The sequence below is a fragment of the Athene cunicularia genome, assembly GCF_003259725.1.
Source record: "Athene cunicularia isolate RWA chromosome 1 unlocalized genomic scaffold, athCun1 chr1_part1, whole genome shotgun sequence".
Taxonomy (NCBI): domain Eukaryota; kingdom Metazoa; phylum Chordata; class Aves; order Strigiformes; family Strigidae; genus Athene; species Athene cunicularia.
This window is the reverse complement of record NW_020799091.1, coordinates 126,563,068-126,584,198: the sequence shown is the minus strand read 5'-3', so window position 1 is coordinate 126,584,198 and position 21,131 is coordinate 126,563,068. Positions and strand designations below refer to the sequence as shown.

General features: G+C 38.1%; 1 protein-coding gene across 1 annotated transcript in view; it reads left to right on the top strand.

The window, feature by feature from the left end:
• Positions 1 to 21,131, top strand: part of MAN1A2 (mannosidase alpha class 1A member 2) — a 118,569-nt gene that overhangs the window by 83,856 nt on the left and 13,582 nt on the right. Inside the window, exons 8-10 of the mRNA XM_026861035.1 lie at positions 1,706 to 1,821; positions 8,525 to 8,744; positions 17,806 to 17,978. Coding sequence (XP_026716836.1) covers positions 1,706 to 1,821; positions 8,525 to 8,744; positions 17,806 to 17,978 — 509 coding nt within the window. The remainder of the gene's footprint in view (positions 1 to 1,705; positions 1,822 to 8,524; positions 8,745 to 17,805; positions 17,979 to 21,131) is intronic.

Sequence of the window (21,131 nt, the reverse complement as noted above, 5' to 3'; positions counted from 1 at the left end):
GTCTTGGGATAGTTTATTTTCTGAAAACCACAGACCCTTAGTTCTTTTATCTGCATGAGAACGTAATTGTGCATTGAAGGAGTAATTTCTAGGCCTGGCATTTGTGGAAGAAAGTGACTCATGACCTCAGTGCTGTCTTAGAGCTCAGAGCTAGAAGGCTTGTGAAAACTCATTGTTTGTAGTTAAATCACTGAGTAGATGGGTGTGAAAAAGCTGTCTAGGAGATACTGAGATTGGAGAGAAAAGCATGGAATAATTTGCTCCAAATTCACAACCTGAAAACAAATGAGAAAGCTACAGGCTTTCTACTTGCTTCATCCTTTGTTTAGAAATCCATTGGTAAGTAGCACAGCAGTCAAGAGGCAGCTAGAAGAGTTAGGATAGGAGCATCTACCAGCTCTAACCTCCTACTCTCATCTTCAGAGACAAGCAGACATGCTGGGGCGGGATGGTGCTTGGAGGAAAAAGGAACAGAAGGAGAGCTCCAACCTCTCTTTTACACCTTTATCCCAGAAAGACTGTGAATAATACCACTTTTTTGAGGTACTTTGGAAAAGGAAGTATTATATCTTTTTTTTTTTTTTTTTTCACCTGGTAAAACTTGCATGACTCTAACAGCCATGCTTAGGGCAGTGAATTACTGGCATTGTGACAAAGTTGGTCTTAAGCATTTCCTTTGCCTAGCTTCAGCAGACTACAGCTGTTCTGGTGCCAGCATTTTGGGAGCTGTAACGTTGGGAAAGAAAAGGCTATATGCTGTTCTGGTTGGAGTCATTTACTAAATCTCAGAGCGTACTGCTTTTTGAATGAAGGGTGTACTGAGGGATTGCTTACCGTGGTTGCAACAGGAGCTCTGAGACAGAGTCAGACCATCAGTAGGCTTTTTGTGGGGATGTATGATAGTTCACCCAAAGAGAAACGTAGGTAGTTCTCATGTGGTCTGTCAGCACAGAATAGCAATGACTCTACTTGTGAAAGGCAACCTCTGCAAGGGAAAAAAAAAAAAAAAAAAAAGGTGACAAAAAAGAAGTCTGCGTGAAGAAATCTGCGTGTTAGGAGGTCCAGTTTATGTGGTGGTGGATTCTAATAGTCACCCTGTAGCACATGGAGTGACACGGTGGAACAGAGCAGGGCTTGTGTTGTACACTGCAAAGGCAATTCACCTCCATTTGGACTGAAATAATTTAAATAAGAGCATTAACTTTGAGAAATTCATTAGTCTGTTAAGTAACTACCTTTTTGGAAATAAAACTCTCCTGGGAAGATTGGGTTCTGTGTAGTTCACGGCAGTTCATAGCCAGCCACATGACCTGGTTGCATCCTGGATACAGAAACCTCATGAGGTTTTTTTATATATACTTTTTACATATATATAAAAAAATTTTGAAACCCCCCCAAACCCCACCAGCAAAACATTTAGGTTCTGTGGAATGAAGTAAAAGCAGAGGTTAAATTACATTTTTGATGTGAAGGATAGCCTGTGCGGAATGACAAAAAGTGAACACATACACCAGGTTCCATGCCTATGAAGTAAGTTCAGAGGGGATAGGGCATACAGTGCAGCTTTGTCCTGCTAAACAGGCTTAAAATACTGATAATTCTACAACAGTAGACCTTAAAAATGTAAGTTTATATTTTGAATAAATTTAAGATGCTATTATATAACAACTTCAACTTTTTTTTTTTTCCTCTTTCCCTCCTACAGATCACACATCCGTGGGCGGGCTGGGAGACAGTTTTTATGAATATTTATTGAAAGCCTGGCTTATGTCAGACAAGATGGACACGGAGGCAAGGAAAATGTACGACGATGCAATTGAGGTGATTATAATTAATTGAGGTTTCCAGTACAGTGGAACTTAACCATCTTTAATACGTAAAAAAAAAACCAAACCCAACCCAAAAGCAAAAAACCTCAACAGGACTTGTTTTCATTATATAAGTTTTAAAAATCAAGTGATGAATAATACTAGCATTCACTCTGAGCAGTTTGAAAAGTATTGTCGTGGAATACATCTGATGCAGATTATTGTGCTAAAAATAATCAACTTGTCCACAATGGTATAATGTAAAAGCCCAAGCTATAGTTTATTAGAAAGAGACCTAATAACCCTAAGATGTGTGCAGAATGATCAAGTCACTTTTTTCTTATGTTCAGAATCATTTGAGGAGTTGAAGTCCTGAATTGTTTTATTCTTTAAATTATTTTCTAAAATATTCAGATGTTATATTCCATATTTATCTTGTAAAATGTAGTTTATACCTATTCTTTGCTCTATGGTTCTTTTGTCATAGGGTCTTGCTCCCTCTCACAGATAAGCAGTGCTTGCCCAAGCAGGGCAGTATTGCAGGATGGTTCAGTGGGGTTTGGGGTGGGGGCCTTTTTGTGGTGGCTCTGAGCTTTATGCTGCACAGCTCTTTCTTAGTTTCCCCGTACACAGGCATCTTCTTCCATCCGGCTCTCTTGTGCCCATATATGCCAAGATGCCTGTGATACAGTTAAGACACATAGTTACTTGTGGCACCAACAGCAGCAGGGACTGCGTAGTCTTGTCCAAGTGCAGATATGTGCTTGGTTCCTAACTTGTTCCATGCTCTGTGCGTCCCTGTTTTTTTCAATGCAAGCTTTTAAAACTCAGTTTTAGTGCAGTCAGTCTCCTAAAGAAAAACACCTGTTGTTGGAGTTCTCAAAATTCGTGTTTTAAAAGACATATAATGAAGGTTCTAGTCCAGAATTGCTTTGAAGCTCTAATGTGTCTTATTCCTGACCTGAATTTGATTACATCTGGCTTTTAACTCCTTCACCTTTTTGCTTCCCTACATTGTTTTAAAGGGTTATCTGCATCATGTAGCTAGTTACTAACAAAGATACAATAGGCATTCTCTCCTGAAGGAAAAATGCCTTATTTTCTTCAGTCTCACAACATAAACCAGTTTTTTTTTAATTATTTCTTAAGTTGCTTTCTTTGTACTTTCCAGTGTCTTCGGTATGGAGACAAGAATGTAATTGTTCTCCTAATAAGTCTTCACTGATTTCTTCTCAGTATTCTCACCTTCATCCAGGCAAGAGCTGTGTTTGCACTCTTAACCTCTGCCTCACTATCATCCACTTTCCCGTTGGGTTTACTCTGAAGTTGGTTATAGTCTCTTTGATTTACTGCTTTCCTACTATTGTGATTTACATTCCTGATTCCTCAATGCGTGACCTTACAATTATCTCTATTAAAACACAATTGTTCAGGCAAACCCCATTTTGTCACCTGTTCTGAATGATTTAATAGTTGGACTCAATGATCATAAAGGTCTTTTCCAACCTAAATGATTATATGATTCTATGACTTTACAGGACTGACTTTTCCTTTATCATTATCTATAGCTCCATCAATTTTTGTGCCATCTGCAAATTTTTTTTTTAGCATTGGCTTCTTATAGATCATTGGTAGAAATGCTGCCTAGCATTGAATAAAGTTATCTTTGCAGAATCTTTATGGGATGAAGAATTTTCGTAATCTTTTGTTTTACTTTGAACTGTTCTAGCAACCCAACCTTTAATCCACTTCATATGTGCTGCCTTGAATTTGTTTAGGACTAATATTTTGTACAATAACAAGGAAATTCCTGAAATTCCTAATACTCCTAATATCAGCATTCACCTGCCAATCAAAACATTTATTTTTTAAACCATATAATTCATTTTATATTATTTTTCTATTAACCTTTTAAAATACTGCTAAAGCATGAGCTGTTTTCCAGTCCTTTTTAGCTTTCTAGAGTTTGTTGAAGTCAACATTAGTAGTTGAAAACACTAGTTGAGTACTTCTAATAGTCTAAAATACAGTTTATTGGGTCCTGTGGATTTAAAAATGTTTGGCTGTTGATGTTTAGCATCCATTGTGGTTAGTGCTGAAATATATTATTCTGATTCCTAAACTGCGAGCACTTTAAAATTAGAAGAAATAAACTTTCCCTTTCATTTTCTCCACTGTAAGCCCAGTCTTGCAGACATTTTGTATGAGCAAATATCTGTCTCTGAATGGAGACACAGCAAAAGAAATCTGTAAGAAAGCTGTAAACACATTGTGGATAGGAGGGAGAAAGAGTTGAGCTGCTCCCACTTCATGTGCGATATGACCTGCAATGCAGGCATCAGATGGTTTCCTCTTCGTCTTCCTCTCAGCTAAACCCACCCATGTACATTTGAATCTGCATGAACCATACTGATCTATGCATTGTGGAACATCCTTCTGGTTCAGGGTTTGTGTTTATCCCAAGTCCTACCTGACATTGAAATACTTGGGCAAAGAGTCAGTGAGTAGGATTTGTTTTACATAATTGCAATTTGAATTTTTATTTAAAATGTTAAAATATTTTCAAGACCTCATTCCGTTACCATTCATTTGTTGTTGCCCATAACATAGCTCTTCCTCTGTAGCTGACACTTACTTGTTTTTCAAAACTTGGAGCAAAAGCTCTCTCTGTCATTTATGCCAGCAGAAGGGGAAGGGTGTAAAATACTCACAGCACGGAGTTGGAAATGTTCTCGGCATCCACCAGTCTAAAAGAAGGTCTCTATCCAGCCACAGTTCACTCCTTTAGCTTATTACAGGGGGGAGAGTGGAAGATAAACAACCATACCCTCACTCTCAAGTCTGGCAGAGGCAGTGATATTCCATGCCTTGGAGGTATTAAGAAGAAAGATGACAGCATCTGTTCTTTAGACATCATGATTTCCAGTCCATGGCATATGAAGCCTTACCCAGGTCACTGCATAACAAGAGTATAAAATGTAGAGTATAGAACAGGTTCTGTATCTGTGACCTCTCCATGCTATGTAACATTAATTCAATCTTCCACTGTAAAGGACACTTCCTGTGTAGATTCACAGCTTTGAAAAAAGCTGAAATTGTGAAACTTGTTGAGAATTTTTTGTGGTGATAAATATTGAGGATGAGCCTCTTAACTTTGCTTTCAACATCATCATGTGGCCCTCCCAGCTAATCTGGTTTAAAGTCTTTTCTCCTCAGCTGGAGGATAGGGAAGTGTCCTTTTGATCTGTTGCCTTGAGTAGCCTAATCTGTTAGGCTCACAAATTTGATCCTCGCTCTTTCTTCCTGCACAGCACTGGATATCTAAAAGAAGGATCCAGCAGTGTGTTAGACTCTCACAACATACTGCTGCAAAATAGCCCAGAAAATGCTGGGTTTTGTAGTCCTAAAAATCACAGAAAGCATGAATGTCAGATAGAGAACATTCTGTTTTCACATCTCAGCTTATTGTTTTGGGCATTTCACAGACTTAAGGAAGCTTCTTCCGTCAATTAATCTCTTAGCTGATGTGAACTAAGTCTTTTCTTTGGGGGCTTAAGTATACATGTCCATGTTAGTGCATGTATGTTCCTCATGGTTGAGGTGGATGTCACTGCTTTTACAGCACTTACTGGAGTGCTCTGTGGCTCTAGGCATCCAGCCTAGAATACAAATGCCACATCTCTCCCAACCTGCTCAAGCTTTTCCACTAAGCAGTGCTCCCAGCAATGCCCAGCTGTTCCTTATTAATTACTCTAAATATTAACTGTCCTTTTTATACAGTTAGCAAGCAGTTAGGCTGCTGAATGATAATGTATGTTGAGAGGATTGCATTCATTTTCTTTTTGGGGATGCTTCCTTTGTGACTCTTAAGCTGTAATTTAATAATTAAGTAGCTGACAGAATTTGATTTTCAGATTTCAGAAACTACCCCTTATACAAGACAGTGATGCTCAAGTTAAGAAGATTCAAGTTCTCTGTTTAGAAGAGGGACACATCACACCTAGATTGTTTTTTGGTCAGATCCTGAAAGCAAGTCTAGAGTGAAGGAGTAGCTTATGGAGAACTGACTAAATTTGGCCTTTGCCGACTCTCCTGCTGTCAACTACAGTGATTTTGTCCCCCTGGAAATGCTTCTGCAACCATTTACTCCTCAACAGTTATGAAATTACACAAAGATACAATTCAAAAGGGAATTTCACACAACATCTGGAATAAAATGTTTTCCTCCAGGAAATAAATAAACCAAACCCTTTTTAAGCCTTCTTGATCTTCATAGTAAAAGTGGCTTTACTTTAAAAATGACTCCTCAACTTTTATATATCGCTTGGTTAGAAAAGTCCAGCAATCATCATAATGTCAGTTTTGTCACAGACTAGATTAATTGAATCAACAGAGCTAATGCAAAAGATCTTAGTGTTGTCTTCACTGGCAGAATTTTCAGCAGATCCAATCTTTCCTGTAGCAGTACTTGCAGAGCAAATGAGGCTTGTACAGCTAACGAAATCAGGCTCTCTAGCAGCAGAAGTCATAGTATTCTGCCAGTCCTCAATGCCAATTTGCATGATGGTTAGACATCCACTCTGGCAGCTGTCAGAGACTTACTGTGCTCTGTCAGTTATTTCTGCTTTCTTCTCACTGGATTCTGCCATAAGCAGAAACTTCACATCTATCAGTGTATTAGTGAAGAAATGAACGCAACAGGAATGCAGACCAGCACTTCTCTTTCATAAACTTCAGAATGCACAAACTCAGTAGAGGGCAATGGAGAAATATCACCATCCAAATGATGACTCAGTCCATAGTTCAAGGGCCCTACTGATGATAATGCTGTCTTCTCCCTGTAATCCACTGCACTGGCTTTTAGCTTGGCCATATGGGGACTGCCAGATCTTCACTGGCTACATAGCTGAGGCATAGATTCACATCACTATAACCACTCAAAAGTTGCTGTAAGCACTGCAGCATCTCAAGTCAAGAACATATTCAGAAAACCATACAAAAACACATCCATATTCAGAAACACAACTGTTTCAGATCACTGTTTATATATTGTCTTCCCCAGATGAGACTTCCGGTCCTACAAATTCTACCTTTTCTAAATGTAATTTCAATAATTTCATTTTCAGAAAAGTTTTTTGTTGAAGAAAACTTTGGAACGGTGTCAGATGTTATTCCAGTACCTGGATGGAAGACTTCCATATTATCCAGTATTGCTGGGTTCAATACAGCTGCTTTAACATTCCTGCATCACTTAAGCATCAGCTTAAAAAGAAAAAAAAAAGAAAGGTTGAAATAACACAGAAGATCTTGAGGCTTTTTGTTTGTCCATATTGTTGAAAACAAAAGACAGTCTTGCTTTTTTTATTTAGAGGGAAAAGCTATTTTACTGTCCACTTTTAAACCTGAATTACAAGTTGCAAGCTGATTAATCTAGGTATTTATTGCTTGAATCTATGTTGTAGCGAACTGCATCGTTTGCACTGTGTAGATATCAAGAACACCACTATGTGCAGCAGACATGACCTCCACATCCATGATAATTGCTTTAGTTACGTGCAGGATCCTCTGCCTGTGTGTTCTCAGTATATGTAGTTTTAGTGCAAAATACAGTTGTGGACATTTTGTGGTGTAATTTGTGAAAGGTACCAGAAACGTAATGGAGTAGCGATTCACTTCTGTAATAGATCTTGTGGATAGCAAGGAGAGTAGTAAATGCCTTTTTAATAGCATTTAATCCTTCAGCTCTAATGGGCCTTGGAATACTCTGACCAGTCACAGGTCATGCACTTTTCAGGAAATTGTGAACCCATCAGATAGTTATGTGTGGAAGTACAAAGGAGATTTCTGGAAAGAAGATAGGAATAGTGTCTCCATGGTAAAGAAGATAAGTGTCTTTATTATTATAGGACTCAGACTGTCATGAGAGTCTAGTTACAAGAAAAACTGTCTAATGCTAAAGGTAGTTAAGTACTGCAGTAGATTGGTGGGGATTGTGAACCTCTCTGAAAGAGGCTTAAGTAAATGTGTTGTTCTATGTAGTTCACAAACTTTGGAAAACTAGGTCAGCTGTTCTCCTTCCTACTGTAGAATACCATTTATAAGTCACAAGCCACAACATATATTGGTACAAATGTGCTAAGAAAAAGCAGCAGTTGCCCCACCTATAAAATATTGGTATTTTTTTGTGAACAGCTTCTCTGACCCTCACCCTTCCTTTGGTAATGTGCAGTCAGAAAGATTTTGCTGTGGAGAAGCAGCTAGAAGGTAGCTGGAGCATTCCCGTCACTTCCTAATAAAGACTGACTTGAGAGTACAGGTGCTGCCCTTATGTATGTTGCTGACCAAAAGTTTCCAATGTAGATGTATTTTCTAAGTATGTGCAGACTGTACAGCAGAACAAATATTTAGGTACTTCTCAGAGTTAACAGGTAGACAAACATTGTTTGAGCCATAAAGTATGTGCTGAATTCTCAGCTAAACATGCAACATTATCTATGTCATGATTTTCCTATGTTTAATCTCATTATCATCGTTTAGCAGTTAGGGTATTTTTGTGTGTTTATTGAAATTATATTCTTATAGCAGTGCTCAGAAGTGAATTTGAAAGAAGAAAATTCTTTCTGGTTTGAAAACAGTACTTTATTCTTTGAAGAAGGTTTATTATGTAAAACTTGCAAGTGAAACAGTATTTGAAAGTTCTCTTAATCTTCTTGTAGGCCATAGAAAAACATCTCGTCAGAAAGTCCAATGGTGGACTGACCTTCATTGGGGAGTGGAAGAATGGGCACCTTGAAAGAAAAATGGGCCATTTGACCTGTTTTGCAGGGGGAATGTTTGCCCTTGGAGCAGATGGTTCCAGAGATGATAAAGCTGGACATTATTTGCAGCTTGGAGCTGAAATTGCACACACATGTCATGAGTCATATGACAGGACAAGTAAGATATATTGTTAATCTAGTTATTTCAGCAGTTGAAATACAGAAATTGTCGTAATTATTTTCAATACTTGTTACAGACTTATGCCTTGACTAACATGTGCCGTTTTTATACCAGCATTATTTTTTTAACATCCGTGTGTTTGTTTCTGATCTACATCATGGTGAGTAAATGTGAAACCAGACTTTATATGGTTCCTTCCTTTATGTTTATCCCTATTTTTGGATCAGATAGTTACATGGGTGCAGGGAGGAAGGAGTGTGTGTGTGTGAACTCTTGTCCTCCCAGATATATAGAGCAGTTTTTAATTTCATATATGCTGTTCTTACAGTTATGTAGAGTGAAAAATATGTAGCTTTTACTGGTTTTAGTAATAGTACATTCTGGGTAAGTACAATTAGAATAGAGAGGATGAAGATTAGTATGCAACTATGAGATGGCCAAAGACCTGACTAGTGAGGAGGCAGTATCAGACTTCACTATTGGGCTGAAAGTTTATCAAGTGCAATCTTTCAGCCAGCTTTATTTTACATCATTAATAGTGATCTTGATGCATAAAGTGTGGTGATTACACTTACAGTGGCCATAAAATCATAAGACACAATTAAAACAGAAGAGTCTCAGACTAGTAAACAGGAAGATCTTGAGGACTGGACTGTCAGAAATAAGAAGTTCACTCAGAAAAAGCCGGAGCTCTGTCTCTAAACTGGGAGTTGAAAAATGCCAGTGCAGTCTTAGTCTGTATCAGGTGAAAAATTTTCAGCAAAAATTAGAGAATATCAGCACTACCTTAGAAGACAGGTATAATTTGTCATCCAGAATACACTGTACAAATATGAATTTCAAGCAGAACAAATGCAGTGAAGGACCAACAGAATGATTAGAGCAACAGAGCTTTTATCTTACAGTGAGAAAATAAGAGAGGTTGGCCTGCTCAGACTAGAAAAATAATGCCAAAGGAGGGAATAAGTTTGTTGTCATCTGAAGGGATAAACACTGAGAAGAAATAGAGTTATTTTAAGATATAAACAACACAGTTGTACCATGAATAAATGTGGGTTGGAAATTGGAAATGGCTTTGTGAAGCCATTGGAGAAGTGAGCTTCTGAAATAACTTCCTGGTGGAGGTAATGGTAACTAAAACTCAGGCAGTTTAAGATGAGAATTCATGTATTTATTCACAGGATTACACGGTATCATTGTATAATTGCCTGTCATTTTAAAGAATTCAGTCACATAAGTGATAGTTTTACCTGGGTAGCAACAGCATTAAAAAAAGAAGAAAGAAAAAATATGATGATGCTTAAGGGAAAAAGTAGGACATTGTAGCTGCTGTTGCATGCTGAAAAACTGCATTTTTATGTTTAATTTGACACTTAGAAATAAGCAATGCTAAATTTACAGTTGTGCAGTCCTAATTTTATTCCTTCAGATGTTTATTCTGTACCCTAAATAAGTCAAAAGATTGGGGGGGATAAAACTTCTGGTTACATATTTAATGACTGTATAAACACATACATGCAAGAAACAGGCTGAAAGTCGTACAGACAGCTAGAAACTTGCAATGCCCTAGTTTTCTTTTGTTCAGTCATACAGTCTCAGGAATGTGGATTTTTTTTTTTTTTTCCTGGACTGATTTTTTTCAAAGAAAATAATGAACTGTTACATGACAAATGTCAACTTCATTATGCTTTAACAGCAGGTTTTGAGACATAATTGTACACTTTAATGACAGAACAGAAAAAAAACTCTCTTTCAGAAGGCAGACATCCTCGTTCACTGTAAAGGTTTATGTTTCAGCTGGCAAAGGGGAAAGCCTGATCTCTTTCTCCTGTAGACTTGGAAGAAATCTTGCCCCATTTGGTGTCCCTAGAGAAGACAGCAAGGTGCAGAGGGTGTGTGCTGAGGATAGAGAGCTCTTTTCTTCAGATAAACCAACCGGAGCTGTCCTTTATTGTGTCTTCCCAGTGTTGCTCATAATAAAGTGCAGTATATGGCTGGTTTTATAATATTTTGGTATAAAAATACTACTTTATGAGCAACCTAAATTTCCATAAGGGCTGAGCATGAGGGAAAATGGAAAAAAAGCCTTTTCAAGGTCCAGTCTCAGCAAAATCGAAACAGAATTTCACAGAGTAAAAGACGGGCATTATATTGCCAACTGAAAAAAAAAAAAAAAAAAAAAAAAAAAGGCTATTTCAGAAAGCTTCAGGCAAATTAAATTCTAGATTTTCTACTGTCTTTACAATAATGTTAGCATATAAATCATGGAAAGCCATCTACAGAAATTCTGGTTTGAAATTGTGCTTTCCATGTCTTGCATAAATAAACAAATATCGTAACATGACAGATTATTAGGGTCCACTGGGTTTTCACATAAATTCCACTGGAGTAACTTTGATCTGGACAGCTTTTACCACTGTGATAATCAGTAAAATGCTCTTGTCTTGCAGTGATAGTCAACATGCCTATTTAGCCTTAAGGTGATTTTCTGCCATGACATTGGTGACTGGAGGTTCTCGATGTATTAGGATTTTTTTAGGTCAGTAATAGTATCCTCTTGGGTCACTTTCCCCTCTGATACATTACTGTATGCCTTCAGACAATCTCAATCACCGTCTATAATGGAGAGTATTTGGGGTGACTTCAGTCGCCTTTAACAAAACAAGACTTTACTTATTTTGTCAAGCTAATACAGCCCTTTCACTTATTGTTGTCTGTTTGCCTCTCTTCTTCATTTACTTGCCTTTGGGACTGAAGTTAATCACAATTGATGTGAGAAGTCAGCTGTTGAGTTATGATTGCCCAGAGTATCATCATTTCTAAGACCATCTCTGTGGTCTCTTGGATGCATTTGCTTCTGTTGATGGCTTCTAAGACCCTTGAGGTCTTAAACCATTATTGATCCTTCTCTGTTTTCTGGTCTACCCCTTGATGTCAAGCATTCTGTCGCCATCCAGTTCGTGCTCTCAACAGTACTTCTTCCTGCTGGGGCAACAGCTCCTAAACACCATGAAGTTATACCCTCCTCTCCCAGCTGACAGGGGGAGGAGCAGATTGTATTGCAGGAATCCCACACAAGATGAAGATTTGAAAACATTTCTTAATTTGAGTGAAAGTGTGGCACAAGTTAACGTACACCATCACCTTTTGGACAGTGTGTTGCTGGCGTGACCCATGCTATGTCTCCCAACATGTAAATAAGACCAACCTCAGATCCATGAAGCTGCTTTAGAGAGGCCACAGCCTATTGCACCTTGCTGGGTCTTGCTGGGTCAAGCAAAGACACTCAATCTCAGCCCACATGACTCAGTTTCTTTCTCATTGCTTAACACCGTTATCATTACTGCTGCTTTAGTCAGGGTTAATCAAGACTAAGATGAAGAGTTTTTTCTTGGAGGCAGATGTGGAGGGAGGATGAGACCCCCATTATGGACTTACAAGGACTGGAAGTGTTCATACATAAGCTCAGTTCAGAATGCTGATGGAGGAGATCATCCCAGCTCTACAGAGAGGAGGAGGAGGACTTTATCTTTTGAATTCAAGGATGCCTTACTCTACATCTCAGTCAAAATAGATAACAGAAAGTATGTCTTGTGGTAGAAACAGACACATTCCAGTTGAAAACTCAATTAATTGACTTCTGTACAGATCTGAGGTTTTTCATAAGGTACCTGGCCATCATAGTAACCCAGCTTGGGTGAAATTACCTGATTTTGTTACCCAATTAGTAATTAAAAGCAAGTTAATGATTCCCTTCAGGTAGCTTGGGGCTTTTTAGCTTTGGACAGTTAAACTGAGTCAACACCTTGCTGGTTTTTGGGAGCAAGTCTTGCAGACCTATCCCCGAGAAAATTTTGCTATTCTGTGCATGCTATTTTCTCACATTAGGCCTAAGTCTCATTGTCCAAATGTAAGGTGGTCTGTCTACATGTGACAGCCTTCTCCTATGTGGCTTGTTACAAATTTTGCCTTAATCCTTCTAGATGTTGCTACTTCCTTTGTATTCCCTTTCCCACCACATTGCATTCTGACAGCACTTGAGTTACACATTTCGTCTCTCACAATGCTGTCTGCTCCACAGTGCTGATTACTACAGAGTAGGAAAGTCCTTGCAACCATTCCTGGTGTATTTCCATGGACATTATGTCACAGTGACAACTGGCATCACTGTCATATAGTCAGTGAGAAGTTTATTATGCAGGGACACAGTCTCTCTGATAATCTGATTCACTTATCGGTGTTCTCCAGGAATATCTGAGAGAAGGCCTCAGACTCCTAAATTGGAGGCTGGAGAAGTGACTGAGGATATTCTGAGAAGCTCAAGCCCTTGCCATGGCTCTGTGAAAATCCCTGTAGGTTCTGCTGAAGCTGAGGACCTACATGGAGGATAGCACTCCATGTAGGATGACTTTGATTCACCAGCTGGAGGAAGCTGATGGTCTTTGGAAGGTGAAGGCAGAGGGTAGAGGTGTGGTTCTGATCTGCGTCTGAGCAAGGGATTTGTGTTTCCAGGATCCATTGAACTTGCTGGCATGAAAATTTGCTCTCTTCAGGAAGCTGAATGCATGTGGACCCCCTTGGAAACTCCAAGGATTTGAAAAGGCTTATTGATGGTCAAAATCAGAAAACCTAACTGTAATTAGAATAGTGTTGTGATGTGTAATCTGCACATGTCTCTGCCTTCTCCCTACTCTTGTTTTTTTTCTATACCATACCCTATTGATAGATTATTGCTGCAGTCATTCTAAATCTCCCATTTTATGACAGGATATTTCAGGATTTGTATGTAGTCCGGTGTGTTCTCAATTTGGAGAGAAGATGGAGAGAACCAAAGATAGAAGGCATGCTCTGATCTGTATGCCTGTGTCCAGCACAGCACAAAGAACTTTCAGTGCTGTCAGTGGACACTGGTAAGGCTGAAAGAAAAGAGCTTCATGTGTTTATGGTGCAAGGTTTCTCAGCAATTATGCTTCTGTGTGTGGACTGCACATCTTGAGGTATTCCAGTTACTGAGCATTAGTTCTTTGTTTTACATGCTTAACATGCACTGCTGAGAAATGTGGCAGAGGCATAAAATAACTGGTAATGCCAAAAAAATGTCCAATGAAATTGATAGAAGGACCACTAACAAATCAGTCTGAATGATTAGCTTTCATAGATTTTATAGAGGTTAGATTAATAAGCAAAATTATCTGTATAGATGACAGCATGTCCTGATTTATAGCAGACAGCATTTTTAGTGAATTATACCATCCCTTATATGTAAGAATGATCCCAGCCATTAGCTGATAGTATGTATTGACTGACTACAGGATGAAGTTTTCTGCACGTCTTTAAAGTTTCTTGACAAGAACTGTCCTCAGAATCTGGGTATACCTTTATTTGTTTTTACATGTGTGACAATTCCAATGCAGAATAAGCCAGATGACTAAGATTCCAGCTGAGACATTGTAAGGGTATGAGTAGATGCTGTCTCTGTCCCAGGACTCTCAGTAAGCAGCTAAACAGGCAAAGATGAAGAAACAAGAATAATTACTTATTTTCATGAAAAGTATAGAATAACAATGTACGTAGATGGAATGGTTCAGAGTCTCAAACAAAAGTGCCTTAGAGGTTCTCTTCCTCAAATTTTATATGAATTAGAGCCTAGAAAGTACCATTCTAATTATGAATCTTTTCTACTTTCAGGAAATCTTTTGCTAGATTGACTGTAGTCTTAAAGGAATACGCAAAAAATAAGCAATGTTTTCAAAATAATTTCCAAAATCAGACATACAAATATTTATGTAGAAGTCTGAGGACTTACTGTTCTTATTTTCAGCAATGCTAAATACAGCTGTTACTGAGTCAACTTTAAATCAATTGAAATCTCTTTTAAAATGGTACAGGGTTCGCTTTGCAGTTTTGCAGTGATGTGAAATTGTTTCTGATCTGCTCTCCCTGCCTAGACTATAGCCTGTCAGCCCAAATTAATAGTAAAATACATTAATTAAAGTGTAACCACTATAGCATTGTAAAATGGCCTTTGCTTAGAAGAATGCTACTATTCATAGTAGCTTTTTTACTTTAGTCAGCTATTAGTAGAAGAGCTGTGATTAATTTTACATCTTTGGTTTGAGATAAAAATTCGATGAGATTGTAGCAATATGCAGAAGTGGTCCTTGGGTGGTATAATTTCTTGGGGTGCCCAATAACATTAGAAGAAGATATGAGTAAATAATTAAAGATTTAATGCACCAGCAAGCTACAAAGCAAGAGAAGGTGTCACAGTTTCTGTTGGTGATGCATCACCAGAACTGCCTGAAATCCAGCTTCTATGTGGATAGGAGTAATACAGCTGACATGGTTTACCTGATTTCAAAGGCTTCTTCAGAAGTTCTCCACTAAGGCCCTTTAAGGATATTAAGCAGCCACTGCATAAGCTGCAAGTACCTGCATGGAGAAAAAAATCGTTGTAGCATAGCAAATAGGGTAGAGAATAGTCAGCTCTTGCAGTTGGACGAATGCTGGTTAGCTGATGATTCTCTGATATATTTGAGATATATTTATACATGTATGTGTATAGATGTGTATAAATGTATAGTATATTTACATTTGATATTATAGTATGTGTATATATAAATTATATATATATATATATAAAAATGATCAGGGAAAGGGCAGGAACAATAAGGTAAGTGTGCTGATAATAACCAAAAAAAAGCTATTCAGGATAGCAAGTATGAAACAAAGCTGAAAAATTATACCTTATGAGGTCAAGCAATTGCATGACAATTACTAACTAAATTCAGTGTAGTTAAATGTAAGGTGAGGCACCTATGAAAAAATTATTCCTAACCTCACAAACAAAGTGATGAGCTTTGCCCAGGGAGGTGGTGGAGTCCCCATCCCTGGAGGTGTTCAAGAGTAGGGTTGACCCAGCACTTAGGGATATGGTGTAGTTGGGGTCTGTCAGGGTTAGGTCAGTGGTTGGACTGGATGATCTTCAAGGTCTTTTCCAACCAAGATGATTCTGTGAGCTCTTAATTGACTCACCATTACAATTCAGGAAATTGTTCTTGAGATTATGAAAATGTCAGCTCAGTAGCAGTCAGGAAAAACAAAGTAAGAAAGAGTGATATAGAAGATGTCATACGTTACTGTATTAATCTTGTTCACACTTGCAGTGCTGTATTCAGGCTGATCCTCTCATTCACAAAGTTTGTAGTAGAATTGGAAGAGTTGCAGAGAAAGGCTAGAAGGAAAACTAAAGGTGTGGAACATTTTCCATTCGAGGAACAACTGACTTAGATAATATTCTTCAGTGTAGAAAAGGAATATTTTAGGTAGGACACAAAAGATTTGTGAAGTCACCAGAGGACTGGAGAGAGTGGATAGTAATCAGTTTTTCAGTCTCTTCTCAAAGACAAGACCTAGAAACTATTGAATGAGTCTAGTAGGAGCCAAGCTGAAAATGGAAAAGAACAAAAAAAAGTGGTTCTACACCAAAGAGGTATTAGAGATGTGAAACTCATTAGCAGAGGTTGTGTTTGATGCTTAAGGCTTACATAGGTTTAAGGAAACACCAGATAAGTACTTGGAAAATAAATCTATGAAGAATTACTGACCGCATAAAAAAGTATGTCTAGTTTGGGAGACGCCTTGAGCTCAAAATAATTGGAACTGGTAGAGAAGCTGGAAAAGAGTATCTCACATATTTGGCCTGTTCTTCCTCTTCACCATCCTTGTCTGATTTTGACCATTGTTGGAGACATGATACTGGATCAAACAGAACTTCCATCTGTATGTTCCATAGTATGGCTGTTCTTACCTTCTTTATTTTGTATAGGTAGAACTCTGTATCGAATCTCATGGACTTTGCAGTAAAATATGTTTGGTTTTTGTTGGTTTGTGTTTTTTTGGGTTTTTTGGGTTTTTTTTACTGTAACTTGTTAAATGCCCCATTTTGAAAGAAGTATCATAAATATTTCCTGATGGGTTTTTCTTGCCACACGTGTGGCTGAAGCAGAGAGTGCTGCTTTTTTCTGTTGGCACCCAGAGCCATACTCCCTTGAAACAAAAAGATTAAGGAACTTTTTAAAGATATTTTCTTCTGGGGCACACACTGGGAGGTGCTCACATTTTTCATTGTAGTGTTCTAAGGTTCCTCTTTCAAACTCACGAGACCATGGTTAATTTGAGCCTCTAGCCCATAAGAATTATATGCTTAATTGCTTTGATAATTTTTAAAGCTCAAGTGCAGCTTCAAAGTTCATTACCTTAAAAATTGTCTGCCAGAGCAAAGGGTGCGGTGCAGCTGTAGATAAGAGCGCATTACTTATGTCAAATTTGATGAATAATGTGTAGTTGTATAATAAAAAAAAATGTAATTGTATCTTCATATTATAGGCAGATTTTCTACAGCTACTTCCTTCTTACATGAATAGTGTTCCAGATGCTGGCACAGGGCCATTATAGATGCCTTTAAGGGCTGAAATAGTGAATCTCTTAGTTCAGAGATTTATTTTCAGTTGTGGCTAAGTTTTCATTGCCTAGTTGCAAACCGTTTACTTGAGGATCGCATTATGAAGCACATCAGTTACAGTGGCCTGACAGCACTTCCTTAAGCCAGGAGAGTTTTCATAAAGATGCTGGTTATTTGGGATGGTGGTACCTGCTTTTGTTCTAAGATCTTTGCCCACTGTGCTGGGTGAGGTCAAAGGACATCAAAACCTCTGTTAACCCTTTTATTCTTTTCTTTTGCTTGTAAAGAACTGATGTCAGTCACTTAAATTTTATCTATAAACGAATGTGTTAATGTGTTTATATTCTTAGTGATTCATTAGTTTTCAAGGATTACTGTACTCCTGTCAAGATAGGTAGTTTTCTCACGGGAACTGGATAAGTTATTCATAAGAAAAATTAAAGGCCTCAACAATAGGAAATATTTATGAGACTTTTTAAACACAAGCTAGTTTATGCTTTTCTCACATGCTTGGGATATAGCAGTCTCCTATCCACCCTTCTTGCAAACAGTGGTAAGGAATAATTTTTTTTTCTTTTTTCCTTTCATCTGCAGCATTAAAGCTGGGTCCTGAAGCATTCAAATTTGATGGTGGCGTAGAGGCAGTGGCAGTGCGGCAGAATGAGAAGTATTACATCCTAAGACCAGAGGTGATTGAAACCTACTGGTATATGTGGAGATTCACCCACGATCCCAAGTACAGGCAGTGGGGCTGGGAGGCAACACAGGTAACTGTATTAATTATCTGTCAGTAATTTAATTCTGTGTATTTTCCTTTTGTAGCCGCTTTAATCTTGTGCTACTGAAACACTTCAAATGGTAATTGATTTTCATGAGTTCTTGTAAACCAGGGAACATATTGGGGTGTGTGCAATTATTCCAGTTTTGGAACTGTTGAATCAGATGGATAAGATGTGCTCATGTGTACAGCTGGTGAGTTTCAGGCGTGGAAATAGAATCTACTGGTCATCCACTCCTGCTGTTTATCATTAGCCCACAGCCCCTGAGAGAGGCAATTTATGTTCAGAAGGGAAAGTGTATTATAAATAACTTTGTTAAGCATGTGTTTGCACTCAGTTTAGACTAAAAGACAAAGCTATTCTTACAGTTTCTTCTTAGTCGGCTATTAAAACACAAGTGGTAGAACAACTGTTCTCAGATGGTTTGTAGACTAGATAGCATGTACATATGTATATGTAGGTTGGTATCATGGCTTTTTCTTTTCTTAGTTGTCTGATAGGAAGGAAAAAAAAATGCCAGTCAGTTTAGATTTACTCAGTTACAAAATAAACATTACAGCATCACATGAAGTAGATCAGAAAAGAAAGTAAGTAATGGCACTTAAAAATTGGTGCAAAGGTATTTTAGAGATTGTTGGGTTTCTTTGAATAGCTGCTTTCTAGGGTTTAAATCTGGTTGTTGAAATGTTTTAATCAAATTCCCAAGTGTGAAAAAGCTCCTGAGTCTTTCTCATTGGAAATGCTTATACTGGTCTACAGAAGCCCAGATTAGTTGTAAGACTCTCATGGCCTTCTTTCCTTCATCCTTTGTACGTAGATGGATCACACTTTTATCTGGTAGTCATAGATTATGGGCTATATGAACAACTAGGCTTAATTTTCACGTGACAATATAATATTCTAGTTGTAAAAATTATTTGTAATCCCCAAAAGACTTTGCCTCTTAAGTGCTTCCTAGCGTTGAACTTGTGAACTTTTTTCTGGTCTCATGTTGCTGACTACTTCCACCTGCTGGTCTGTACTGGGCTTGTGCAAAACTAGTTTGCTGGCCAGGTAGTTTTCTGGTTGTCTTCAAGATCTGTGGATTACTACATCTCCTCCACTCCCCTGCTAGAGCTCCAACAGTCTTTGGAAACACAGCTCAGAGCCAGTTTCAGAGTTGAGAATAAATATTAAAGATAACAAAACCCTAATGAAATATTTTTACTACAGCCAAAGAGATGAGGGAAGAGCAAAGGAAGAGACAAACCAAGAGTCTGGAGAAACTTTATTCTGCAGGTGAAAATCAGTTTCATTCCAGAGGCAAGAGACCCAGAAAAAGTACTTGGAGGAAGAGATCTGTTGAGAAGTCTGTATTCATCAGGTAGAAGATAGTTACAGCAAGTTCAGAATATTTAGCTGAGCTCATCCTTGTCCTTCCCTCAGCACAGTCACAATTACATAGGAGAGTCCAAGTATTTTAAGATTGTGTGTTAGTCTTGGTTAGGTTTTTGTGCTGTAGATTGTATGTTACAGCAAACATAATGTTATTCTCGAGAGCGGTTCCACATCTGTCACATTTGTATTCCAGAATGCATTGCCACTCTCTCCAAAACATCAAACATTGAGTCACATCATCCCTCCTGCCCAAAATAGGCATGTTTCTACTATGACAAAGGAATAGATTTAGTAACCTACTCCTTGCCAGAGTGCGTACTCCAAATGCTTGCTGGCCTAACACCAGCTCCTCTCAGAAATTGTGGCTGGATGATCCATGCTGAGATTGCATCCTTTGTGCTAAGTTAAAGAATTAACAATGTAAATTTCTTCATGCCAGGATCTGTCTCTTAAGCACACTGCAAAGCATGTCTGTGTTGCATTTTGTTCAGTTTCTCCATTTGCCTTCATATCTTGGTCTTCATTAATGCTTTCAAACCAAACCCTCCTCCAATTTTCTCTGTGTGCAGGGTAGGGTTTTATTTTATCCTTCTGTCAGCCTGCATCAAAATTGTGTAAATCAAGCAGCCCCTGTGCTTAACTGCGTCTATCCTCACAGAGTGCCTTTTTTTACTTGCTTCCTCAATAAAAAGTTTCTTTATCCAACATAGACATAAAATATTTTCAAACTCTTAAAAAATGCTTTTGCATAGCCCTCCCTTCCACAATTACAGATTTTCTTACCCCCACCATCATACTAGCATAGAAGCTTGGGAAGCTTTTTGTTCCCCAGGGTTTTCTGTTCCCTGCACATAGATAATAATTTCTTGTGTTTACTCATATCTACTCACTACTTTTCCTTCCTCCCTACCCCACACAGCTCTGGTTGTGTTTATTCCTCCATTTATAAATAGAGAAGAATCTGGTACAACACACAGCAGTTGATTTGCTGCTCTTGCACAACACTGTCTGTATTCACTTTCTTTTGCCTTTCAACCACTGAAGCATACTTCGAAATTTGTATTACAGACTTCTCATGGTGAGTGATAGTTTCCTCATCAGAAGTCTAGTAGTTCTTCTAAGCTTTTGGGGAAATTGAGTTTTGTTTCTGAGTTCTAAATGGTCTTATTTTTCTACTGTGAATCTGGTGTAACCTGGTGTTTGATGACTGAGTTCTTGGTGGTCTCCCTTGTTTACTTCTTTGAATGGATGAATACATCCCCACCTGAATGGATTTGGGCTAGTTCACTGATAATGTTAGAAGTCTGCTTCTGTCACTTTAAGAACTCTTCAGAGATCATCTACGATACATTACAGAACCACTTGACTTTTAAATATACTGCGTTACTTAAGTGTCTTTAGCACTCCCAACCCAGATCTCCCTCTGCCTTTTATGAATGGGAATTTGCACTGAAGGCCGGATTGTGTGTGTATGCATATCTTTGTACTGTACTTTCTTTATCTGTTTCACCATTAGCAGCTTCTTTTTTGCCTTTATTGTCTAGATTTTTAGACAAAATGGACATTTTAGTGCAGATTATGCGCTTTGACCAAGGTCTGTTTTGTCACATCTTTCCAAATCTAGTGTCTGTGGGGAAAAAACAAGAAGTTGAATCTTATATTCCCTCAGTGATCATAAATCCCAATGACAGGTTCTGTATCTCTTTCCTAATAAAAAAAAATGGTTGATTCTCCCTAATACTAAGCACTAGAGATATCATCCAT